Source organism: Zeus faber (assembly GCF_960531495.2).
Source record: "Zeus faber genome assembly, chromosome: 18".
NCBI lineage: Eukaryota > Metazoa > Chordata > Actinopteri > Zeiformes > Zeidae > Zeus > Zeus faber.
In genome coordinates, this window is record NC_137210.1 from 17,784,507 (window position 1) to 17,812,152 (window position 27,646).

A 27,646-nucleotide genomic window follows, 5' to 3' on the forward strand; every position below is an offset into this window, starting at 1 on the left:
CTGGATGGATGGATGGATGGATGGATGCATGGTTGGATGGATGGATAGATGCATGGCTGGATGGATGGATGGGTGGATGGGTGGATGCATGGATGGATGGATTCATAGATGAACTAATAAACAGGTAATTGATAGTTTGCCTGATTTAAAAGTTACATTTCTTCAATTTCAGCCTTCATTGTGGTTTGATGAGTGCTACTATTTTAAGTAGTGCAAATGCATTGACAATAATTCACTGTAATTCACGACCTCATATTGTAAGTAGATGTAAAAAGACTTAACTTTAATAATTGTAAGTGTCCTCTTTGTTGTTCGTTTGTAATTATTGTGAATTGTTGGAGTCTGGATTTAGAGTGCTATCTAATTCTTACATCAATTCAGAGATATTTAGAATAACTCTTCAACTCTGAGTATAATACATTCCATCGAGAGCTCATCCCTGTCCCTGGCTCTGGAAATGGGGAAGTGCAAATATTGAAGTGTCACCTTTGTTTCCCTGTTACTTTTTGTTATTTTTTCTCTATCAGTGGCTCTCTGGTGGTTAAACAGTTTTTATGGGTGGGCAGCTGTGGCCGGAAGCTCAGACGGCCTCCTCCCAACTCCTCTAACCCACTTAGCGGCGCTCTGCGGATATTGCCATATCTCCGATTCGGGACGAGGAAATCACATTTCTCACCAGAATACAGTTCTCTTAGGTGTATTTCCTAAACAGGCAACCGGCAATATTATGTGCTTTAAAACTCAAATTACTGAAAGAAGGAAAAACCTGGCTCGCTGTTTCCTGTTCTACAGTAGTACCTCACTCAAACACACACACACACACACACACACACACACACACACACACACACACACACACACACACACACACACACACACACACACACACACACACACACACACACACTCCTTGTTTGACTGCCAAATGGCCATGAGTGATGCGGCATGGAACACACAGTGTTTCTTCTTTTTAGTTTAATTAAGGAACAGAGGAAAATAAATGCATTTCAAATAAAAATACACTGTTTTACTTGTTTTGTTTGGAGAAACAGGGTACAGGGATGCGCAGCGGAGAAAATATGGGCTGGAACGTGTTGGCAGGGGGTGAGCGGGAGCTCACAGCTCGTGCGTTCTAATGATTAAAACATCAACAGTGTACTCAGACTCAATAAAAAATATGAGACATTTTACAATATGTGCATTTGATTGGTCCCCTTGAGAGGGCAGAACAGAGTACCGGCAGGTTGTGAGAAGTACCGGTGTGCAGAAAAAGTCCCAGTACTGCAGTACTGCGACACTTCCGTTGGGTACCGGCTCACTTCAAGCACCGGTTAATTGTCAAGAGGTAGCCTGAAAATCATATCAACCTGCTGCGGTTAATTATTCATCATTACCACTACTATATTATTGTGATCAGTATCTGTTCCTTTTTCATTACTGTTATTATTTTATTATCCTCATTATTGTATCATTATCTTTGTTATTACGATTATTTACTCTATTTTTCATTATTATTGTTATGCTTATTAGTCTTTTTTTTTCTTTTTCTTTTAATCAAAGAACTTCAATGAGCAATTAAAATAATATTTTTTCAAACGGCCCCGGCGTTTTCCCTTGCAGGCTCCGACTTCCAGTGCAACATCCACGTCATCCCGGTGAAGAACGAGGAGGGCGTGGTGATGATGTTCATCCTCAACTTCGACTACGTCCTCGATGAGGGAAGCGACGACTCCACCGAGAAGATTAACCAGACGTCCCCCACCAAGTCTGATCAGAGTGAGTCAGCGTCCGTCTATCCACCTCTCCTTACATCCGTCCATCATCTATAATCCATCCTTCTTTATCCCTATCTCTTCTTCCACGCACGCTCATTATTTCTCTCTAATTTATAATGGCTCTGCATTCCTGACACGTTCCTTGGTTTCTCTGGATATCACACATCACAGCACTGTGCGACGGCCTCTGGTACTCGTCTTGAAAGACGTTGTCCCTGCAGTAAGGACAGTTTGTACGGACGCATCCAAACTAATTAAGCTTATACTGTACGCACATTTGGACATTTTAATCTTCATCCGCTCCGAAGAAGGGAGAAAACATCCCATAATTATAATGAGGCTGCTCATTATGGCAAGTTTCACCGTATCGCGGTACGGTTCCGAAATGTAATAAATGCATAAAAACATGAGCAACATAATACATGGGGTTATATGTACAACCCTGATGTTTATTTCCCTGTTACTAATACGTATACTTCATTTTAAACATAAACCTTCATTAGCATATTTTTACTATCACTAACACTCTGTCTGAGTGGGTTTGGATGGAGAAGCCCGAGGCCCTTGGCTTCTGCTTGAACTTGCGTGTGTGTGCGTGCGTGCGTGCGCGCACCTGCGTGTGTGCGTGCGTGCGTGCGTGCGTGCGTGTTTGTGAATGTGTGAACGCGTGAGGGGGTGAATGTGTGAGATAAGTGAATTTCTAAAAGTAAATATTTATGTTACATCTCAGCCTTGGCATCTCTCCAAAACTCTCTACATCGTATGATATCACCGTACGGTGTGCAAACGTGGTCGTGCGTGTGTGTGTGTGTGTGCGTGCGTGTGCGGGCGTGCGTGTGTGTTTCTAATGTTACTAATCAGAGCTGATTGCTGGCGTCCACGCTTCAGTGGGAGGACCTGTGGCTAGATGGAGCAGATAAACATATGATGTGACAGAGCGGTGGAGCCGCAGTCACATGCGCGCGTCACACTTGAAGGATGACCTTATCGTCCCGTCGAGCGCACGGGCGTCGGCCGACGGTGCCCGAACTGCGGGGCCGCGCCACAACAGTGCGCCTCCACAATAATGGCCCCTCGCGCTGTAATGAGATTCCAATTCCAAGGTGATTTTGGGGTATGAGGGGGACTAATTATAATCCCGTTGCTGACAGTCGGCTATAAGCCCGCAGGTATCATAGCAACGAGCACAATAGAGAGAGTGAAGGAGGGAGGGAGAGAGGGATCCTGGGAGAAAGAAACCCATCTCTACCCCGAGCCGCCATCCAGAATACTGCATCCAGATGAGGCGGATACATTCCGCAGAGGTTCAAAATGACACAAATAACCAGCAGTGGAAAGTAAAAAACTTGGTTACTGCACATGAGTGCATTTTCCCAGCATGTGGACTCACTTATATAATAAACTTATATAATACATAAGTGAGTCAGTTCAGTTCAGGGTTCCGTTTCGGAGACGTTCCACCTTTACTACACTCCGTTTTAAAGCAAATATCTCTACTTTTTTACTCTCATATATTTCCAACACAGTTGCGTTACTTTAGTTTTAGTTTTAGTTTTTTTTTTGTAATGATTTATATTTATATTTGGATCATTACCACGACAGCAGCTGCGGTTTTTTCAATATTATAATCGAGATCTGCATGAGCATCATCTACAGGAAAAAAAGGTAGGTATTATAGGTTCTGTTATATCAGTATATTTAATACGTTAAATACATTTTAGAGCCAACTACTTGTATATTTTTACTTAAGTATAAATGTTGATTATGTGCATGTGCAATGTGCCGTCATTTCGTGTCAGGCTATTTGTAGTACTTCCTATGCTGCAAATGAGAAATTATAGATACATAGAAGAGAGATACATATTTCTAGACAGATCTTCTGTTCTACATTAAAGTGACATACTGAATAATGCAGTACATTTCTTTGATTTACTAAGTAAGTCAAGTTGAATTGTATAGCATCATTCTAGAGCACTAAGCACCACAAAAATACATTTGTTCAAACGAATCGATCCAAATAAACTATTATAATATAATACATTGAGATCCAAAAATGTGAACATCACAAAGGCACCCAATTAAAGGCGTGTCCATACAAAAAGGTTCTTTGGCACCGTCTAGGCAGTCTCCCACAGCTCATTCACCTCCAGTTTTATATTTGGACTGAGGGATGGGCAATAAGCTCCGGTGAGTGGACCTTTCATGTGAATCCTTTACCGTCGTGTATATTAAGGGTGTGTAGCCAATAAAACTTGATGCTTCCATCCCACGAACAATATCTCCCGAGCCGAGCTGCGGATCAGCTATGGCTATGGATTATGAAGTGGCTGCACAGGACGTAAAACGTTTTTTTTACATTTTATATATATATATATAATTAATGACTCTCAGCATAGGTGTTCTAAAAATAGAAAATCCTATTCTATCATACCGTCTGTGACATCTAGAAAATTCATTTAAATCTATGAGCTGCTGGGATGGAGGACCTGGGAACTATTACAACAGAGCGGCTTTTCAAATCCTGAAAAATACTGTTCTCCGTAAAATATAATCTCAGGCAGAAAAATGCCGTCTGGGATGCCACGGATTTAGATGATCGATTGGAGCTTTTGCACGACGTGCAATTGTAAGAAAATATGCATTTTCACTAAAAGGAGAGGTTTTGCTATTTTTCAACCAAGGCCTTATTAAAATGTTCGTTCCCATCATTTATAGCCGTTCATAGCACATGCGGAGTGACTTACTCATGAGAAAGTTACCACTGGTCTGCATCTTTAATTACTGTACCGTCCGACCTCATGACGTCATAGAAGAAATAGTGCGTGGCGACAGTTTTCTGAGCACGCGTTGTTGGATCACCATGTCAATACCTCTTTTGTGAATGAACAGTGAATTACAGAGCTAGCGTGAAACCACTCACAGTATGTACGATTACCCACTAATCCGCGTGGTCTTGAGCAGCTCCGTGGCCAATTTCCTTTATAATTACTAAACACCAGTCGGAGTATAAAAATATTCCGCAAGAAAGCCGAGAATGAGAGTGCTTCTATCGTCCTGGAAGCCCAGGGTGCATCCCCGAGAGGCGGCGCAGGAGCGGTGCTTCGGGTGATGGATGTATTAGAACCATTAGTTGCTGTACCGTCGCTGCATGTGGCCGGGGAAGTGGAAACAGATGGCAGTGACATGGCGTAAGAAGAGTGCTGAGAGATGTCCGCCTCATGTTTATTAGTGAGCCAGGGCTCCGTTTCACCCTCTTTCTATTCTTAATGAGCCAAAACTATGTCTCCGTCCCCTCGGGCGCTTTATCGAGAGCGCAGTGTCAACTATGGGGGATCGATTCGGAGCGTAAATCAATGTCCTGTCCTGGCTCGGTGAGGAATACTTACTATTCGCCGCTCTTTGTTTTATTTATTTATTTATTTTTATTCTCGAAGGTTGAGAGGAAATTTGTTCAAGGTTTTGTACAATATTTTTCAAAGAAACTCAAGACAGTCCATGGCCGACAGCACTTACTTCCACTAAGTGCACTTATCACTTCCAATCCATCAATTCTTTGAAAAACAGACCTGAATGTTTGATCTCCTTTCCAGTTCTCCCTGCTGCTGTCCAAGAAAATACAATACGGAACATCAAGGAACACAGTTTTGCATAAAACGATAAGAACATGATCAGTGTAGGACATTCCACAAAGCTAATTAATGCTTTGCACTAACTGGAGATTATTTCCAGCAATGAATTTGGTTATAATGCCGCACTCCGTTGAAGTCGGAACTTGGAAATAAGCCGACTGTGGCACTTCTCTCCTACTGGGAGAATTGCCACGGAACGGCTATTTAAGTCGGAATACCAAGTCAGAATTTCGGCCCAGAACAAAGTTCCCTTTGTATGGATTTTTATTTGTCGTAGTTTGTTGTCTGTAAAATGTGCGCTGCCAAGCTTGAAAAGGCTTGGCAAGCAAACACACATTTACTGGGGGCACTAAATCTGTCCCATTGCCTCTGTTTTCCTAAACAGAGGCAATGGCACGGATTTAGAAGTAAACTCTGATGTAGGGACTACCGACTGCGAATGAGTTCCAATGGAATGCAGCACAATCCATTTCAACACGCAGTTACATGTTTACACGTAAAATCATTTTTTTTCCATCGTGCGTTTTCTTCAACGTTTAGGACGGAAGAGGTTCTTCCGGTTTCGCCAGGCGGCGCTGAGCCTCATGGGCAGCAGCAAGCAGTCCCTCCCGCAGGAGGACCCGGATGCCGTGTTGGTGGACTCGCCCAAAGAGGACGAGGACTCGGTTCCCCTCAGGAGCTCCCCGTCACCCACCAAGGGCAGCTGCAGCCCCACCGACGCCGACGCTAATGACATGCGTGCCCTCATCGTCTCCAGCCGCCGTTCCTCCCAGGCCAGCGTGGGTCACAGGCCGCTGGACCACTCATCGCCCAAACCCCCCTGGGAGAGTCTGTACCAGATGGAGCCGCAGCACCAGTCCTCCACCTCCCTGTCCAACACCTTCCCCAGAGGCAGCGTCAGCAGCATGCGACGCGCCTCGTCCGTCCACGACATCGAGGGCTTCAGCTCCAACTCCAAAAGCCTTTTCAGGGACCGCCACGCCAGCGAAGGTATGAAGGAAACAATGCTCCTCTTTAGGATCAACTTTTCTTTTGTTTCGTTTTTTTTCCCCCACAAAGTCATAACTGTTGATTATACTTATGCCATCTCCAAAAGCGACATCGAGATCCACATTCTCATTTCTCTCCCCCTCCTCCTCTGCTCCGACGATAAAATGCTGCGTTTAGACAATGGGCGCCCAGTCAGAGGTAAAAGGATATTCTCCCTCCGTGATTTCAGTGGTTTCTGAAGCTGGGGGGAAATTAGCACCAATGCTCGCCAGAGATCCATTTCTGTTGGAGTGTGTGGGGACGGCCTGCTGCACGTGGTTTGTTCCGCACGTTGTGGTGATCTGCCGTGCCATGGGTGTTCGGGGTATAATGAAATGACGACCGGATAATAGAATGCTGCCTGCCTTTAGTCCGAGTGCCTGTCAGAAGCATTTTCAGTGTCCGTGCATGATTCAAACGTACGTGCAGTATTTGAGTGAAAAACAAAAGGCCAATGAAGTTAAACAGCAATGAATGCGACTGTGAGCCTCATGCCGAATTCAACCACTTCATTGATATTTTGGGCAAAAACAATTATGGTGAACTACAATGGAATTTCCCCATGCCTGTAAACACGGCTTCATCTGTGACCTTGTCCTGTAAGGAACATAGTCAAAACTATTAAAATAGTTAGAAAAACTCAAAAACTTTTACTTCTTGTAGTCTGCAATTAAATATGTTTACCCTCCCGCCGCCCCCGCCGCCCAGGTCCTTTCAACCACCTCAAGTCCAGCTTGCTCGGTTCGACCTCCGACTCCAACATCAACAAGTACAGCACCATCAACAAGATCCCGCTGATCGCCCTCAACTTCTCGGACGGAGGCGACAGGAAGGCCCACTCCCCTCCGACGTCAGAGAAGGCCATCATCGCCCCAAAGGTTAAAGACAGAACGCATAATGTCACCGAGAAAGTCACGCAGGTGAGCACACCAACCCCGCACGCGTTGCTGTGTTTGTTCCGCCTCGAGCCGCGTTGTCCGCGGTAACGAGCTGCCGGCTGCATTTGCACCTTTTTTTTTGCGTATTTTGTGCGACGCGGGATATAGAGAATAAGCTGTGACGTTCGTATTTTTGCGAGAAAGGCCGACGGTAGGTTGCCGTTGGCCTTGAGAAAAGCGCCACCCTGTGAAAAGCAAACAGTCCCTGTTTTGAATTTTTCTTCGCCCTTGCTCATCAATTTGTTGACGCCTCTCTCTTCCTCCTGGGCGTCGGCTCCGTCGACGAGCGCCGGGAAATTCGAGGGAATTAGGTTTGATGAAGACACTAAATCACCCGCGGCGCTCTCCCCGCTCCGGCTTTCCATTTCAAACGCAGTCTTCGCCTCCGCTATACTGCTGCTGTGATACCTGTTTGTTATTTATATCATTTCAAGACCTTCATTGGGATTGCGACCACACCCCGATCTCTTTATTTATATTGCATTTCTATTATATTGTATTTTAAACACATCCAGTATTTAATATACAGTATACAGTATGCAAAATGGAATTCAATACAGAAACTATCCATTCTCCCGATCTCCTTCAAGGCCCAGTACCAAACACAGAAGAACATTAAAGAAAACACACAAATAAAGGTACAATTAAATAAAGGAAATATAATATAAAGCACAAGACAGCAGTTGATCATTCAGATACAAACAATGATATAACCAAAGGGCCATTCACATAATATTTGTGTTATTTATGTATTCAATTAATGGAGAGTAGGTCTTGATGAACTGTTATTATGACTAATACATTAAGTTATGTTAACTATGAACTATGTTATTATGACTAATACATTCAGTTATGTTGTACATTCATGTTTGGAAGCCTTCCTTTGTAATACTTGGTTGTTTTATTCCATGTGAATTTGGCTGCAAACTAGGCCCCTAGAATCAGCGTGCTGTACTGTGGACGGGAATCATCTTAAATACAAGTAGCCATAGAAAGCCGGGCAGCATTGTCATTCAAACTGCATTAATACTCAACTCGCAAGAGACAAGGACAAGTTTGACGACAGAATAAAATGAGGTGGTGAACTCAGGGAACAAATGGACGTCACTAAAGAGTCACTTTCATTCCCAAGATCATTCATGGATTCGGGGCTCAATTCTAGACATGAAGCCATGACGCGTTGCGCACGTTTCTTGGCCAGGCTCTTAAAAAGGAATAATAATGTCTTCGAGGGATCCATCTCATTGCCAGACAATTCATAATTACATTTCTTGCACAACATCAAGTAAATGGGTCAGGGAGGTTTGGGGGAGCTGCAGCCAATGGAACGTCGAATCGGAAGTTAAAATGGGCTAACGCAGATGAGCGTGACGCAGAGGGAGGTGTTGATTGGCCCGAGTCTGCAGGAAAACAAACACACGAGAGGTCAGGGAACGTCGAAGCTTCGGAATTGTCGGGAAGATGGTTCCTCTCCGGCGCTGCAAATCCCAACGATGGAATCTCTCATTCATAAATTCATAAATGAAGAGCCGCCGTCGTCAGAATTACACACCCCCACCCGTCCCCGGCCGTCTGTAGAGAGAGAGACGCGGCCGAGATGTGAGCGCTACATCCCGAGCGCAAACGCTGCGGGATCTATAATTCATACCGCCAGGACAGGGGGGGAAATGTGCTGGGATAACAGAAAACAAAGACCCCCCTGCCCTCGTCGTTCCCCCTGCGCCAGCGTCCCCCCCCATTAGCGCACAATCCCTTTGTCTGCCACTGCCGATTAAGCCCAAAGTGAGAAACCCTTAGCTTCCCATAGCACGCTGAATTATTAAACACACAGTAAGACACGGAGAAATAAGACAAACGCTGTTTTTTTTTTCGGGACGTGAATCTTAAACAGGCGCTTTGAGGCGTAAGCCACGGCCCCGCTCGGAGAGCTGAGCCGCGCGCACCTGTGTTTGCACCTGCAAGTCCGTCCGGCCGACCCCCGGAGCACGTCAGCTGCAATCACATTATTCCTCGACCTCCGTCATACTCCGGAGAGGCTTTCGTCCTAATAGAGTCTGACTGGCGAGCACTTACTCTCAGCTTCGCTAAAATCACGGTTTCCGTCGAGTCCTTGAACAGGGGGGGGGGGGGGGGTGCATTACCTGCAAGGCTCCGCGGCGACTCTGGCGACCGCCCGCCATGTCGACTCAAAGCCCTCGGCTTTAAATCGTCAAAATCGCGGTTTGCGAGACGGATTCTTTGATTTTATTACCCGACGGAACAATGTCATATTTAATGATGCCGAGGCCACGAGCAAGGTTGTACGGCTAAAAAAAAAAATTATATAAGTTGACTCCGTGCAGCCTGGAGATTACTGTGGATCTGTAAGACGCAGGAGGCTGATTCGGTCAGCCCGAGCCAGCGTTCCATAATGTATTTGAGTACCAAAAGTTCCACATTTTTTCTATGAAGGCTCTAGTATTGTCAAGTAGACTGTATGATATAAAGAGTAAATTCATACTCAGAATTTATTTAACAATCGACAGTCTCCACTAGCTGCACGTTCACCTACCTATTGAAGACCGGATGTCACAAAACAAAACCTGGTTATTGGCCCCGCTCGTCAATCAGACCAATGTGCATAAACTGGTTTTGTCGACGTGAAACATCCATCTTTTACTGTACTTCCTCACGTCTTGCTCGCCGGCCATCATGCATTAGCTTCCACCCGGATGCGAGATGGAGTTTGAGATCCTTCTTTAAAGTCGCCGATGGGTTGGCCCTTCTGAGAGCTTTTTTTAAACCCACCGACCACGCCCGAGCATTTTGGAACTCCGGTTTTTACAACGTGCCGTACGAGTAACAAGTTGCCGCTTGACTTGCAGGTGTTGTCCCTGGGAGCCGACGTGCTTCCGGAGTACAAGCTCCAGACGCCGCGCATGGACAGGTTCACCATCCTGCACTACAGCCCCTTCAAAGCCGTGTGGGACTGGCTCATCCTGCTGCTGGTCATCTACACCGCCATCCTCACGCCCTACTCCGCCGCCTTCCTGCTCAACGACCGGGAGGAGCAGAAGAGGCGCGAGTGCGGATACTCCTGCAGCCCGCTCAACGTGGTGGACCTCATGGTGGATATAATGTTCATCATCGACATCCTCATAAACTTCAGGACCACCTACGTCAACCAAAACGAGGAGGTGGTCAGCCACCCGGCGAAGATAGCCATCCATTATTTCAAAGGCTGGTTCCTTATAGACATGGTGGCGGCCATCCCCTTTGACCTCCTTATCTTTGGCTCGGGATCAGATGAGGTATGTTCTCTGTAACGCATGTCTTTCTCACGTGTCTTTCCCCTCCCAGGGAGACTTACGTCACATTGGCCGAGCCATGCTTGATCTTATCCATTTACTAAGTCCGAACTTGTGCCCCTGGGCCACTACTTATAGCCTGAATCTTTCTGTCTCGGCTCTGAAAGGATTACTTTAAATTGCATGTTGTTGTGTTTTCTTTTTTTTCTGAATGGTCCTCATTCTAGAATCCATTTACACGGATTAATGGCTTACCAAATGGCAATCAATGATGCATTTATGTGAGGAGGCGGCCAACCGGGCTGTGTGCACGGCTTACATGCAGATATGAGATGACCATTGGTAGGCTGGTAGCCAGGTTTGCTGGCCTGTTTGTCTGGTGGGATCTGTCCCTCCAGGCACTCGATTCCACTCCAGTGCTTTATCGTGCTTTGTAGGCACTCAGAACCAGAAAAGCTCCTGATTAAACCATAATCATCTTTTCCACTGCCACCGCTGCCTCTGCTGCCGCTACTGCTGAGTCAGTGTGGCCACTAATAAAAAAATAATAACAATATAGTCACACATATGCTGCAACAGCAGAGCAAAATAACCCACATTATAACCTATTTTATGTCACGTATGAAAAATAACGCCATTACACTTTCGCTATATAGACATAAAAGATGTGTTTTTCTCTTATTTGAGGTAGTCAGATAGGTAGTCGGGTGATATGCTCTGTAAACATACGCAGGAAGAACATTTTCACAGCTATTTCAGAACGATTTCTAGCTCGGTTCAAGATATTCTGTTTAGCCGAACGGCGCCTCTTTCAGGTAGATTTGGTTCTAAGTAAAAGCAACTGGTGCCCTGGCAGATGGCATTTTTAAGGCTCATTTGACTTACAGGCTTAATAATAAGGCTTTGGTCTGCGTTGTACAAGAGCTTATGGAAACCTTTTGATCGGAGCAGGCATAATATAATTTAATCAATGTCGTGTTGCTTTCAAAACAACACAGGCCTGCGGGCAAATTGAACATGCTGTGAGAAGAATCCATGCAAAAATCAACCCCATGCCGTGTTTTCTTAATAATAATGACTGGAATTATGTTCAAGCTGTTACACATTTGTGTAACATTTCAACAACAGGGTCTGATCATTATATATTTATATATTGCTCTAATCTGTGGTACATCATTAGTAATGACATTGACTTCAGGGTTCACCCTGCAGCATCTCCCTTTAATAAATCAGCTTAAAATCATCCTTTAAATGTCAATTTTTTTCTATCTATATGATCATCTTTCCCATTAACAACTGTCATAGGAACATGTTTTGTTCAATTTAATCATAATTACTCACTTGATTACTTTGTGGAGGAAGATTTCATTACATTTGGCAGCGGTGTGAATGCTAATGATGTACTCCTCAGATTTGTAACATGATAACTCATTTAATATTGTCTGGGGTCTGGAATTTCCATGCGAGACAGTCGGGCCATTAGCCCAACAAAATTGTTATAAATTAAACATACTGTTTAACTGAACATTAAGCATGTCTTCACAAACCTTGAAAAACACCGCACAACGGGAAATTTAGTCTTGTCGCCCACTATATTTAGATTGCACTCTGTAACTTTTGGTATTTGGGATTTTGCACCCCTAGAGTTTCAGAGTGCAATTGCACTTTTACACCACTGTCATAAAAGTTTGTCCGGTGTCCAAAAATAATCAATTTTACCGGACAGATTTAACCTTATCGATCACGTTTCAATAACAGTCCATGTTACAAACGTAGATATGATGTGCACCTTGGTTACAACGCCCCTTGCATGGACCTGACCGCTTCAGCAAGCACTCAGTTCACGGCTCCACCATAGCCTCAGGGGCCTCAGTTCATGGCTACCCCACAGCCTCAGGGGCCGCGGGGATCGGCCCCCTGCTACCGATGTAGGAACCAGATGTGCTCGGCCCGGCAGATGGGCTCGCACGCGCGAGCCAGAGGGTGAAACAAACGCCGCGACGCAATGAAAGTGGGGGCCTGTGTGCGCCAACCGAGGTGCGGCTGCCGGGCGCACCACTGGCCCGTCTCATCCACGCCGTCGGATAGATGGAGCGGCTACACATGTATGAACATTATTACCGGACATATTGACCAGCAAGTTTACAATTGATTGGTTTTTTTCTTTTGTTTTGTTTTTTTTATTTTACCACGCAAAAAACAGTAATTCCGAAGCGTAACACACTTTTCCATACGTGTACTCATACTTGTTTTGTTTTCGTACTTGTTTCGTACCCGTACATAGAAGTTGCATAGTGCAAGAACCAGTGTTCTAGGGGTGGGTGGGAATGAAAGAGGTGCCATTCTTTATATTACAAGTCAGTGTACCATCAAAATGATTTTGAAGCTTTTATTTTAAGGTAAAAAAAAAAAAAGAAAAAAAGTTAAATAGTGTTGCTTTAAACACAAAAAAAAATATTACAATAAATTCAGTTTCATTATTACTTTTTCACAGTCACATCGGCAGAAACCTTCATTAATCAGTGTTCTGTGTTATTTCATGATATTGTAACTCCTTTCAAGAAGTAAAAAAAACACATAATTGTCAGGAATTAATAATAATAATTCCTAGTGGAATAATGAGTAATAAGATGATTATTGTTGTTTTGGATAGGTCTCTTTTTGCTGTTGTTCCCCAATCTTAATTTCTGGTTGAATAGTGATTTTGTTTTTTTTGCTGAGTGCAGTCCCCTTACTCCACTTTGTGCAGCCATCGTGTAATTGTCAGGTAAACAAATGACCTCGTTGCCGGCTTTGTGGTAAGTGTTGCCCAAGTCGCTCCTGATGAGACAGAACAAGTGGCGAACGCACAGGGACTCGTTGGGCATGTGCTTCTGCCTGCTTGCTCTCCACTAAATTAGGATTTATCTGCAGGCTGCTGCTGTCTTCACTTCAGTCTTAATTTGGCAGTGACCATGGAGCAATGGGGAGTTGCCAGAGTTGAGTCTCACTCCATTAATTTGACCGCTGAGGAAAAGGGCTCCCATGAATTCCATTGTTCTGTCCCAACGTGTCAATTTGTTGCCGGCGGAAAACAAACCACAAGGATATGCAATAAATGTTTTTGATATAACACATTTTAAAAGAAATTGCTTGCAATGCCTTGAATAAATGTATCTCTCTTGCAATGTCTTCCAAGTGGATTCAGATTGAAGAGCCTCAATACTGTGTGACCAACCTACTGCCGCCCGATGCCACACGCTTCCTCTAAAAAAATGCCTTAATGTACATTTTGTCTAGACCACCACTCTGATTGGCCTCTTGAAGACAGCTAGACTTCTGAGGTTGGTGCGTGTAGCCAGGAAGTTGGACCGCTATTCTGAGTACGGAGCCGCGGTCCTAATGTTGCTCATGTGCATCTTTGCCCTGATTGCCCACTGGCTAGCCTGTATCTGGTATGCCATCGGCAATGTGGAGAAGCCCTACTTGGAGCACAAGATCGGCTGGCTGGACAATCTGGGCGTCTCCATCGGCAAGCGGTACAACTACAGCGACCCTAGCTCTGGGCCGTCCATCAAGGACAAGTACGTGACGGCGCTTTACTTCACCTTCAGCAGCCTGACCAGCGTGGGCTTCGGGAACGTCTCCCCCAACACCAACTCCGAGAAGATCTTCTCCATCTGTGTCATGCTGATTGGCTGTGAGTACATCAACAATGTCAACAAGGTTTGATCCGTCAATTCTTCTCCTTTTCAGCATTACAAGCAACCGCGCATTTAATTTCTTATTTCATAGAAAAACATACTGGTACTTGTTTTGCTTGAGAAAAAAAAAATACTCACAACTGCCCACAAAGGAATCCTATATTCCCCAAATCCAGGGAATATACAGTAGGATACTCACATTTGGAAGCAATCCTATAACCCGAAAACTACAGGTTAAACGGAGGCTCAAATGTTTTATCGAGAAGGTAGAAAAACAATCAATTGTGTATTCATGTATTTGGTTCTCATATATGACAAGTTGCAGACTGTGGTCTTTTCTGCAGTATTAAAATTTCCCAGCAGACAGATTGTACATTATGGTAATTCAGCCGTTAAGCTGTCAGAGCTTTAAACCGAAAGCCTTTGCTTAGGAGTTCACCTGTCTTCCATATTGATCAGCCGCACATTGTTAGTCTATCATGCAGCACTGCCAGGAAAATAAAACGTCTCCTGCACAGAACCCAAAACCGTTGTATTTCAGCCCCAAACTGACATACCTTCAAATCAGTCCAGACTTTTATTAGTTTTAGGCTGATACAATTAATTTTAAATGGAACTGATGGAGTTTTCCTCTCTAAAACTCGAAAAGATACCTTGAAAACTGCCACAAGGTCAAAAACTCGAAAGACTCAAAACTATTTACATTATAACATTATTATATAATCAAGGCATTTTGTTCTAAAGTCACCCAGAGCCCAGTAAAGCTCATTTTGTGTGTGTGGCATCATCCCAGAGCCCAAATAAAGCCGCTTGTACCTGCGTTCTGCCTTGGGAGCGCAAGCAGGCTTCACTTTGTGTTGATTTAACTTAATTTGTCCAGCAAATCATTGTAGCTTGCTCAAAAAAATAAATAAATTCAGTACTTATTTCGAAGGAGAAAAAAACTTACATTAAACTACATTAATCATTAAGTACATTAATCTACATTAAAATCTACATTCAATGTTTAGAATATACAGTTAATGGAGAAGCAGTTATCATGAATTTGAGTTGATTCTGTTATTTACTTTATTACGGCAGCAGGCTGCTCTGCATGTGCTCTGCTCTCAGGCTGTCAAAACAAAACATTTTCACTTTAAGGCAAAAACGCTGGGTGAGCAACTTTCTTTGAAAGGGTGCCATTTAGGCGTACCCTTCATATATTCATGGTATTTACATGTTATTTACTTGTTAAAATTGAGTTATTACTCTATGTTTTATTGTCCAGATGAAAGTACCATTACCTGCCAAATATTGTAAATAATTTCATGTAAAAGTATGGACAAAATGGCTTATACAAGTATGTGCAAAAGGAAGGATCTCTAAATCTATTATTGAAGTATTGAGTATTAGTTACTGTACATCAGTAATAATGGCATTCCAAAAAAAAGTATATAACCTCTATATGAATCGTTTTCCAGTCAGAAATTCTAATATCACTTATAACATAGTCCATAATGATATTCATAACAAATACAAACGGACACCAATTTTGAGAAAAATGAGTTCGGTGCCGATTAATGTACAAAAGAGTCAAAGAGCTATGGCCTCCAGAGAATACACTGTAATGATACTGTAGGGATATTCTAGAAGTAGAAGTGTGGCTTACATCAAATTATGCAAATGTAATGCACTCATGCAAACTTATGTATTATGTACAGTATGTAGGTACTTCCACCACCGTCGAATCCTGCATTTTAGTCCGTGCAGTGACCTTAACCTCCTGTTTCCATATAATTTCCTGTATTTCAGCCCTCATGTACGCCAGCATTTTCGGGAACGTGTCGGCCATCATTCAGAGGTTGTACTCAGGGACGGCGCGCTACCACGCCCAAATGCTGCGCGTCAAGGAGTTCATCCGCTTCCACCAGATCCCCAACCCCCTGCGGCAGCGTCTGGAGGAGTACTTCCAGCACTCCTGGACCTACACCAACGGCATCGACATGAACACGGTAGGCCGCGCTGGATTTAAACCATGTAGACGTTACAATAAAGGTCATGAAATACATACTCATCATTCTTTTATGCAACATTGTTAACAAGACCTTTTTATTTCTCTCATATGCTTCGTCTGGATTTAACTTCTCCACTTTGGTAAGAGCAGGAGGTACATATTGTACATTGTGGTCTCTTGGATTAGTGTTTTATTATTTCAATTTTAGAAAAAATATATATATATATCATCAGCCTCATCATGTCATTTCTGTTTCATCATGACAAATTTATTCTCTACCCAATATATTAATATCAATAGAATGTTTATGTTTTGGATCCTAGCGAAGGAACAAATAAAAGTAAGTTCTTTACACTGATATTTCCAGGATTGTATCTTTTAAACCTAAGTAAAGTTTGTCAAATGCCCAACCGTAATTTCAACGCTATTTTTCACTATTTCATAATCAAGAAGGCCTTCCTTGAGCAGCGTCAGTGAGAATCTGCAGCACAATTTCACGCACTGCTTAATATGTAGTGTAGTGTACTGTAGATGAGCGTGTTCTAAGAATGAAAGATATTTTGGGTTTACAAGCATAGATGTCCCACATTAACCTCCAGTGAGCAAATGTGAAAAATGCGAGCAGACATGTCTTTTTCCTCTGAGCAAACATTGCCATTGATGCCATGTGCAGCACTGGAGAACCATATGTTTAAACAGTGAGAGTATAGAGGAAGCATATGGACATTAACTCATGGACTACTACAACTGAGGGCCTTGATCATGATATCATGTGGTCGTAATTGGTATTCCACATATTCTGGAAATTCCACTGGGAGAGTAATTCTAGCTCACTACTAGATAGAGCCATCAAAGCAATATACTGTTGTTCTGTAGTAATTGTAGTTCTCAATGTGGAGTCCGGCGACCCCCAGCCGTCCTCCAAGAGGTTTCATGGTGTCCCCAGCAAAATGATTAATAGTTGAATTTGACAATTGTTCATTTACAAAATGTTTGCACCAATAGAAAAGGTACAATTATGTTTGTTTTGATCACACATTGATCCTCCTCACTAAAGTATAGACAGATAAAGAGGTTTGGACTTAATCATATGTTACAATAAAAATCTACTCAGACCTTATCAAACGGGGTCTGTGGCCTAATTTAGGGTCATTGGTCAGAAAAACGTCGAGAATGACTGTTATAGAAGAATTGACTGTTCCTTACCTCGAATGTTAGTCTACTTAGGGGTACTGCCACTCCAGAATAGTCGCTTCTATGGTCGCTGTGTGGAGAATGTAGAAGATGTTTTTAATTCCTTCCAGTCTGCAATGATTCAATACAAGTCAATGTCTCAACTCAAATATGGAGCAGGAGAAAATGGAACACATAAAGAATATGAATAAGGGAGTCTGTAGTCCATTTGTTTTAAAATATTAAAGCTTTCGATTTACATGATATTATTTTTTTCCAAAATAAGGAAACTCCTAGCTCGCAGCTCATCCAACAAAGAATGAAATTGTTGAAACAAGAGCCACAGGCGAACATCATCCCCAAGGATCATTGTCAGAAAACTCAGTGCGAAGTGTATTCACAGCAATACAAGGACAAATGAGCCAGAGAAGAAAGTTTGACACGGCCACCACTAACCATGTGATCTTTGGAGATCAGTGAACTGTTGAAAATTTGCACTGAGGGCTTGTACAGGGGTCCAGCCTGTGTTCCCAAGGTCCCACAGTCACAAATCCTATGTGCCCAAAGTCCTATGTTTCCAAGGTCCTTGTGGTGTTGGGTGGTGTGTTTTAAGCAGCCACACCTGTCTTGGGTTAATTGGGCCCAGGGTCAGGGGCGGCTGTGCAACTGTTGCTCATCAGGGAAATTGATGAGCACGGGTTAAATCACCCATCCCCATACACACACAGAGGGGGAGCCTTTTTCATAACAACATTCAATCTGCTCCCAGCTTGTTACATCTTGCCACTCTCTTCAATAAAATAGTTTGTCTTCATCATCATCTCCCTTGCCTCTGTGTCGGGGAGCACGGGAAAAGCCACTTGGGTGCCATCTGGCAGGGGAGCTGCTACTGTCCTTGGTTCCCTAGGCCCTTTGTTCCAAAGATTCCATGTTCCCAAGGCCCTATTTTCCCAATGTCCCATGTTCCCAAGGTCTGATGCTCCCAAGATCCTTTGCTTCTTAAGGCCCTAAGTTCCCAAGGTCCTATGTTCCGAAGGCCCTATGTTCCCAAGGCTCTATGTTCCCTCGGCTCTATGTTCCCAAAGTCCTTTGCTACCGAGGTCAGATGCTCCCAAGGTCCCTTGTTCCTGAGATCCCATGTCCCTAAGATCCTATGTTCGCTGAACACAGGGAAGAAGAAGAATGTGTCCAAACCTCTGGTTTATAAACAAAAATGCATAATATGATAATATGTTATGTTAATATGTTGTATTACGGATATTATTATACTATATCATATTATATATCATATTCATTGATTGTTGCAAATATCAAATAAATTTAAAATCACTAAATCATTCAAATCACCGAACATGTGTGATTATATTTGGAAGCAGCTTGTCCATAAACACCATTTTATTACCATTTTACACCATATTATTTACTCATCAAGTTGTGGATATTATTCCATCTTTTATGTTGAGGGAACAAGAGGTTTCAGTTTCCATTAAATGCATATTCACCCTATTTAAATTATATGAATCATATTGAAGGCACTTAATTCGATTAGTCGATTAACATTAGTTTTCCTGACTTAAACATATTGTTTTATGAAATGCAGCAACAGTGGTCTTCTTGAGTGTCTTTTTGGTGGTTTTGTCTCAGTGGAGAAACCTTATCACTGGGAAATTCAATTGGTGTGTTTGCATTGATCCCGGCATGGTTGAAAACAATCAATCACAGCTTGTACAAATCCCCATCATAAACAGGCAAACAGCAAAGTCCTATCATCAATAGCGTAGTTTAGCATGGTTTAGCTTAGTTCATTTCAGAAAGCAGTGGAAGTCAATGGAGTTGAGAAATTATCCACACAATGACCACAGAAGCTACTGGTAAATGTAAATCGTGGTATAAGGGTTATATGAAGATAAAAAACTCCGTATTACTTTACAGGAAAACTCCCTTATTATTTCAGAATCTGTTAAATTGATCCAGTATTGAGAGAATAGCTTCAGCCAAGCTGCAAGACATGGCATCGCAACCACGTGCTTCAGTGGTTGAAAAAATGTAGGTTGAAAAAATTCCAGAGTTTGTCTTTAAGTTTGCCTTTGTGGCTGTCCACAGCAATCCCTGGGAACACCTGTGCCTCACATTATTGGTAGAGGAGCTGTTTGTGAGCTCAATTTAATCGGAAGGCAACAACCTTTTCTGCTCATTAAGGAGGGGCTGTGTATTTTCAAAACCGACTGATAAAACGGACTTCTCATTTCGGGGGATATCATACAGCTCGTAGTGAGCACGTTGTTCATGGAACTATTTCTGCGTCGCAGGTTTTAAAAGGCTTTCCCGAGTGTCTCCAGGCAGACATCTGCCTCCACCTCAACAGGAACCTCCTCCAGGACTGCAAAGCGTTCCACGGGGCCACCAAGGGCTGTCTGCGGGCCCTTGCCATGCGCTTCCAGACCACCCACGCCCCCCCGGGAGACACCCTGGTCCACGGCGGCGACGTCCTCACGGCGCTCTACTTCCTCTCCCGGGGCTCAATCGAGATACTCAAAGACGACATCGTGGTGGCCATCCTTGGTAAATAAGGAAACTTGTAGATCCAGAGTTAGTGCCGTGTTGCGTTGTGCCCTTTGACAATTCCTAAAATAGTAGTAAATCCAGGGAAGGGGCAACTGAAGAAGTCCCTGAATTTCTCTCTGTGGAAAATCTTGTATTTGATAAAATCTTATTTTATCTTATGGAACAAATGGGAGTCAGCATTCCCAAAGTGGGAATGTTGTTGCTTGTATAAATTCAGTAGGTTGCGGCCCTGGTGTGTGACGTTCAAAGAAACAAAAAAAAGTATATGTTTGTTTGCTTTTACTGCTATTCCAGCCGATTGAAATGTAGGTGGAACACCAGCCAACCTAAACTTTAATTCTGATATTATCAATGCCAATAAAAAGGACAAAAAAAGGTTTATACCGGGGAAGCAGGTTGGTCACCTTTTCCTTGGCCGTAAGTTTTTTCCCGGTTGTGACTTTTCGGCAAAGCCTCTCCTCTGTACAGTGAATTTAAATGCCACGTGTCACGCTCTGTTGTCCTCAACCTCTCAGGATCTAGTCAGCCAGCGTGAACAATCCTATCAATTACAACCACGTTTTCTTCCGGAGGTCTTTTAGTTGAATTGTGCGTTGAATGTCATCATGAGACGCATTGAGATTTTTTTTTTTTTTAGATAAAATTGCCTGTGAGAGCTGCTTAATTAAATGCCACGGCGTTACCTTTTGGTCAAGAACTGTTAAAGGTGTAGTCAGGTAAATATTGTGTCACCGCTGTAGTCGTATAATGAAAAATGGCACACGGTAACAGATACTGGCTGAGAGAGGATGTGATTTGAGTCATGGCTGCCGAGGAAATACTAAAATATTAACACTTTACTTTGTTTGGTAGTTGATGGACATGAAATATGATGAAATTACAGTCAAGATTACAAAAGCAGGAGGACAAAATGGTCTTTGGTTACCACCTGGAATGTGCAAGTGTATATGTAATTATTACTTTCGATTTTTTTATATATATATATATATATATACAAATATATATACAGTATAGATAAAGATTATATATTTCTTTATGTGATACCACCTTCACCTTATATGTCAACTTTTTTATGCTTCATTTATGGGTTTCAAGTTTACACAGTAACAACAACATAACAACGACATACTGTTCTCATCACTGCCCCTACGATTATTAAGGACGGCGTTGCTAACCTTATGTTAAATTTAACCTGCAGTGATGTCCCAAAGGATTTGACATCACCGAATCCATGTTAGTTGAGGAGGTGTTACGGCTGTGAGCTCCAGTAATTTCCCTAATTGAGACCCACAGTTAAAGCAACGAGACACCATGGGAATTCTCCCCTGCAGATCAGAGAAGTGGCCAGCGCCTCCTCCATCTTCCTCTTTCTCTTTCTCTTTGCTCCCCACGTCAGAATCCTCCCTCTCTACCCCGTAGTCGTGTTGTGTTTCACACATTCCGGCGGGCTGTGGGAAAGCACGCCTGCCTTTTCAAGCCCCTGCTCTTTGAAGCGTAAAAGGGCCGTGCGTGTGATAGGCATGAGACTCTGACATTTCTATTAAGTGCTTCCATTGAAGACTGTTTGGCAACTTCAAAGAGCGCGGTGAAGCGGCTGTCAACGTGTTCCTCTGATGCTTTTTATGAGAACAGCGAGATCAGGTTAAGCTGGGGGGGGGGGGGGGGGGATTATAGATGAGAGTATAAAGGAAATACTCGCTCACAAAGTAATTGTCAACCTGAAATTAGTGATGATACGGGTGTCTATTTCGCAATACTGGTGATACAGCGATATTGGATGCTCATTAGTCTTATTAGTCATAATGTTTCCCCTCATTGAGCCACAACCAGGTGCTACAGGCCAAGCCTGGATTAAACTGGCCATCGTTCATGAAATGAATGCCCTCCAGAAGTGCACGTGACAGAATGGGGTCTGAGCTTAGCAAAAGCTGCTGCATCACACAAAGCCCATTAATAACACACAGGAAAAGTCACCCATCACAAAAAAAACCCTCAGTCACATTTAATGCACACATAATGCTGCTAGAGCACCGGTTTCAAACCATCAGCATTTCTCAAGCATCTGGCTTCATTGAGAGTTTAACAACGTTTATAATAATAATAATAATAATAATAATAATAATAATAATAATAATAATAATAATAATCATCATCATCATCATCATCCTCATCATCATCATCATCATCATCATAATCATAATCGTAATCATAATTTTAATTATAATAATACATATTCTTCATTTATCCCTAGAGGGAAATCTGCAAGACAGTGACTGAGAAAGTGTACCCATTACGCACGGTTACACACGGGGCATTTTTTATTACATTCAATTAGGAAACAGAGTCAACAAATTATAGAATAATAAAGTATTAATAACAAAATGATAAAAACACAGTTTTTATTTGCTTTGTTTGGAAAAAAAGATCGCTCTGATCTGAGCTGCGGATCGTCCCCCGGAGCGTGATGCTCAGCGTAATGTTACGGTCCACTCTTTAGGGGTGTCTGAAATCGTATTACAAGATTCTTCCAGGCATGTATATGGGAAATATATAGTAATGTCTACGATTACAGGTAAGAAGTATAGATAAATGTTTTGACCCCCCCAGACATTGTTGTTTTTAAGTCTTTTGGGGGGGTCCAAGTGGGGGGGCAGGGGGTGGTGATTATATAGCAGGAAATGGTCCTGGGGAGGGGACGAATTTCTGTCTGGCAGCAGAATGGTTCTTGAGGCGGTGACCTTCGGCGTCCTTGTGTGTGTGGAGTTTAGTGTGGGAGTGGACGCAGAGCGGCTCCGTGTGACGCCGTCCTCTTTGTGAGAAAGGTGTCCGCTGAGGACGGGTGAGGGGCCCACAAAAATAACATCGGCCCCAAACGGACACACTGGGGACGGATGCCTCCCTTCCTTTCCCTGCGAACACCCCCCCGCGCTCGCCGTGTTGGCATTTAGCGAGGGGCGACGCCGACAAAAGATCCTTTTCACGACGGTTCCCCCTTAGCCGAGCCCCGAGGGCCACAGCGCAGGTTTAACCCCAAAGTTAACACGGATTCATCTGAAACCCTAGGCCTCAATCAGGGTTTTGTTTCTTTCTGATCATTTTTTTATTATTATTATTATCATTATTATTTGAAGGCCTTTATTTGAACAAATATTCCCTTTGTAGCCAGCTATACAGTAAAAGTGTGTCAATCGATATCAAACCCCCTTCGCTCCGACATCAAAGTGGCTTTGACGAGGCCATTATTCGCCGGGCGTAAATAATGGATCAGCGATGACTGACGACTGATGCGGAACACCAACTGCAGCACAAACGCAAAGAAAAATGATTCCTTCCTCGTTGCTCCCATTTTGCACAACCCTATGACGACGGGCTGACTGTCTCTCCGATGTGCGCGGTGTCCGCTTGCTGCAGGGGAGCTGGCTCACTGGGGCCGTCCCTCCAGGTCGGGATCTTACCGAAGGCGTTGTTCTCAGATGCCCTGTCTGTACCTGTATGTGTGTTTCCGAAAAAAAAAACAAAAAAAAAAAAAAACACAGGAAAAAACGACATCTTCGGCGAGATGACCCACCTCTACGGCAAGCCGGGCAAGTCCAGCGCCGACGTGCGGGCGCTCAGCTACTGCGACCTGCACACCATCCAGAGGGAAGACCTGCTGGAGGTGCTGGACATGTACCCGGAGTTCGCCGACTTCTTCTTCACCAACCTGGAGCTCACCTTCAACCTCCGAGACGAGAACGCCACGGTACGAAACCCCGGCCGCCTCAGGCCGCTTTGTCCGTCGTTTCCCCGCGTCCGGCATCGTCTCAAGGTGTTTCCCCCCCGACATTTGCGCTGTGCAGGCCTCCCAAGACGAGGTGTCGTGCGACGGCGAGGAGGGAGCTCAGAGCAAGCGCAGGATTTCCTTCACACCAAACCTGCCCAAAGGTAGGGGCCCACCGAAACGTCCAGAGCGCGCTTTTGTTTTGTTGTGTGGTTTTGTGTGGATTTAAATTGACCTTTGTTATTGTGCGCTGAGTGGTGCTCCCGCGGGAGGGGGGCGGGGGGGCGCGGCAGCACAGCGTGTTCCACTGACTCCTGTTGATCACCGTCCCACAGGGGAAAGCAACGCGGAAGCGGATGAGGACTCGGGGAGGATGAGGGAGTCGTACTCGTGCCTAAAGAGACGCTCGGAGGAGTGTAAGACCTCTGGGAGAGAAGAGCTGAGGTCACTGAGCTCGACCGCCGCCGCCGGTCTGGACTCGACCACCCCGGACCCGACCCGCGTCCAAGTCCGGGGTGTTCTGGAGAAAAGCCCGTCTTTTGAAGGTATATACCGGTCTTTGTTCAAAATGCATGCACTGTATACGCCATCTTTACATGAAAACAATATTCCTCGCCCGGTTACCGAGCAGAATCCTGGGTTGGGAGCCTGTCTGGGTACGTTGTTATCGTGTCTGCGGAGGACTGAATAGCCTCCATTCCCAGGAGCGTGAGGTCAGGATACAATAGCTGCTCGCTATCCCCCGAAGCGATGACATCATAGCAGCTAGGAACACGGAAAAAAGGCTGTTGCGACAAATATCCACTTTGAGAGGATCATACAGAACGGCATAAAATTATTTCAGCATCATGGCCGGTGCTGTGCCGCTCGGAAAACAGAACTATGGCTCGACGGTTTGTTGAGTTACACGCGGAGACGCTCTGTCCATGGATGAAAAAGCAGAGAATTTGCTCTCTAAGACAAACCCAAGTGTGTGTGTGTGTGTGTGTCTGTGTGTGTGTGTGTGTGTGTGTGTATCATTTGAGTAAAGATTTTCACTCCTCCACCAAAACCTGTGCGCTTTGAAACCCGCTGCCCCAGTGAAATAAATGCTGAAGCCCTGAGTGGAGACGGGGTTTCCCATTTTTCTGGAGGCTTTTGGAGGAAGTCAGCCATGCAATGTCCTGGCCCTGGACCTGTTACCATCAAATCCAAGACCTGAGTGTTTGTTCTGGCCAACATTTCTCGACTGTCCAAAGGAACAAAACAGCAGAACTATAAGAGATGAGCACATCGGAGACTTTTCTATTTAGTGGTTCCACGGACTAGAGCAGTGATTCTCAAGCGGTTTTCGGAATCAAGGACCCTCAATTTGAGAGGCATTCGGACGATTTTTTATTGTTAGATATGATTTCGTCCAAACTTCCGACCCTGTCTGTACTACAGTTAGGGAGATATAAATGACAATATGATCAAACAGTCATAATTGTGCATTCTCTAACTAATGGTGCTAACGTCTTTTAAATTAAATAACGTTGAGGTTTAAGGATTAATCATTTCGTTGGGGACCTGTACCTCTTAAAGGGCCCCCGGGGGGGTCCCCGGACCCCACGTTGAGAACCACCGGACCAGACCATCCGAGCCGTCCCATCCTTCTAATCAGACCGAATAGGCAACTGTGAGCATTCTCAATTCGAGCGTTAAGGGAGGCACCAAAATCTCCCTCAGACACGAACCCGATGTGAACCGAGCGTCATGGCAACCCTGTCGGGCACAGATAGCATTATCGCCACACAAAAATACGCCATCGCCGTGTTTGGAACCCTGGGAAAAAGAGGCTCAACGCAAATCGATGGGCGAGAGGGCCGCCAAGTGTCAACGGGTGGCGAGCAGAGATAACCCAGGGATCAGCACCCCGGCTCGTAAAGATAATGAATAAATAACTAGTTAAATAAACACGTAAACAATTTTCCGGAGAACGAGGGTCGTGATGAATTACAACGAGGCGGCGAGCGCACAGCTCCCTTGCGGAGATGAATTACGGTCTATTTCGGGCGAGGGGGGTTGGCTGGCTCGGTGATTACCTTGCACTGACCCACATGTGAAGTTGTAAAGCAGGCGTGTTTGGTTCCGCTCCCAGATCCGCGCTGTGATAAATGGGGCTGTGGGAAGCCGGCAGGCTACTTAGATGAGTCAGCGCCCACGCAGGAGCTGCGCGCCGACGACAACTCTCCGAGTGACATCACGTACGGGGAGGTGGAGCATCGCCTGGATCAGCTCCAAGAGCACCTGAACAGGTAACATTTCGGAAGGGTCCACGTGCATCCACAGGCCTTTGGGTTAAAGTGGTAACCCGTTATTTCTGTCATTTTTAAAGAAACACCTACTCAATGTATTTGCGTTATGTATTTGTTCGTCATACATGCTGTTGACATTGTTGGTGGGCGGGGTGCGCCACGCCTTTCCCGGCCAGGAAGCAAAGACCGGGCACCCACAGGGCAGCAATTCGATTAAAGCAGAGCAGCTAGTCGCGCTCAATATGGATGAACAGTCGCAAAAAGGAACAGCACCCTGGGATGAAACGATATAGCCATCACCTCCAGCGACGAAGAATAAAAAACGCAAAGAAATCAACTGATCAAGACACGGTCAAACTTTAGAGAAAGGAAGGTGGAGGACGAGCGTGAACCGGGATGTTGGGGAGGAAAAAAAAGCCATTTCAAACGCAACTCTGGGACCGGGTGTCGTGTAATCCACCCGGCAGACGACGATGGTATGGATTCCGCTTTAATCCCACATCGTGTACATTTATCCTCGAAACGACAGGGCCTGTACTTGGACCGAGACACATGAGAACAGAACTAGATACAATCACAGAGCGAGACGCCAATCTGTGGAGGTTCAAGTGCTCAATCAGCGTCCCCGGAACTCAAAGCTCCCTTCTTTTTTTAGTCCCAGTTGTTTGTCACGGTCTTTTCTTGGAAACGCTGCGCCGCGTGTGAATCCGTTTGCAGCGCAGCCCCCGTTTTTTCTTCGCTTGGAAATAGGACCTGACTCCCCAGCAGACGCACGGAGGACAGGTACGTCTTAATACATCAGCTGAGGGAAGAAGGGGGTACCGCGCATCCATCCCCGTCTGCGGCGACACGGAGTCTGATGTAAACACGCGAAACCCCCCCTGTTTTTGCGATAGCAACGCACCGAGACAGACGGGCGACAGACACATGAGCAGCAGCAGGCAGCTGTTTTTTTTTTGTTTGTTTGTTTTTTTTAGCAGGGAGGATGGCAGGGAGAAGGAGAAACTACACCGAAGGGCTCCTGGATCACTGGTGCCGGCCGCAGATTTTGAGGGGGGGGGGGGGGGGGGGGGGCTCCTCTGCACCCGTTACTGACCCCCCCACCCCCACCAACCCACCCTCCATTAAAATGTGCCAGCTGTGCACTACATCAGCAGCTCTGCTCTGACACTTGGGCTCAATTTAGGTTGTGCTGGGTTGTTGTTTTTTTTTTACCATTTGATGACTACGAGTGAATATGGCAGATGGAGATGGTGTAAAAGATTCCCTGCGATGCCTACATCTGTATTAACCTCGTCCCCTCATAACTTACTTAACTTATATCGTATTGGGATGCTCATTAATAGAATTACTGTTTGAATTATTGTGATGCCATTATAATAATAATAATAATAATAATAATAATAATAATCATCATCATCATCATCATAATAATCATCATAATAATAATTAATAATAATAATAATTATTATTATTATTATTATTATTATTGTTCTTATTATTATTATTATTGTTGTTGTTGTAGTTATTATTATTAG

The 27,646-nt window shown here is 44.3% G+C and overlaps 1 protein-coding gene across 1 annotated transcript in view; it reads left to right on the forward strand.

Annotated features, from left to right (window-relative positions):
- Window positions 1–27,646, forward strand: part of kcnh7 (potassium voltage-gated channel subfamily H member 7) — a gene marked incomplete at both ends in the record, with an annotated part of 52,551 nt that overhangs the window by 15,931 nt on the left and 8,974 nt on the right. The window contains 12 exons of the mRNA XM_080018865.1: window positions 1,621–1,776; window positions 5,945–6,394; window positions 6,572–6,592; window positions 7,142–7,353; window positions 10,236–10,661; window positions 13,938–14,337; window positions 16,133–16,332; window positions 19,817–20,069; window positions 23,609–23,814; window positions 23,912–23,996; window positions 24,168–24,377; window positions 25,952–26,108. Coding sequence (XP_079874991.1) covers window positions 1,621–1,776; window positions 5,945–6,394; window positions 6,572–6,592; window positions 7,142–7,353; window positions 10,236–10,661; window positions 13,938–14,337; window positions 16,133–16,332; window positions 19,817–20,069; window positions 23,609–23,814; window positions 23,912–23,996; window positions 24,168–24,377; window positions 25,952–26,108 — 2,776 coding nt within the window. The remainder of the gene's footprint in view (window positions 1–1,620; window positions 1,777–5,944; window positions 6,395–6,571; window positions 6,593–7,141; window positions 7,354–10,235; window positions 10,662–13,937; window positions 14,338–16,132; window positions 16,333–19,816; window positions 20,070–23,608; window positions 23,815–23,911; window positions 23,997–24,167; window positions 24,378–25,951; window positions 26,109–27,646) is intronic.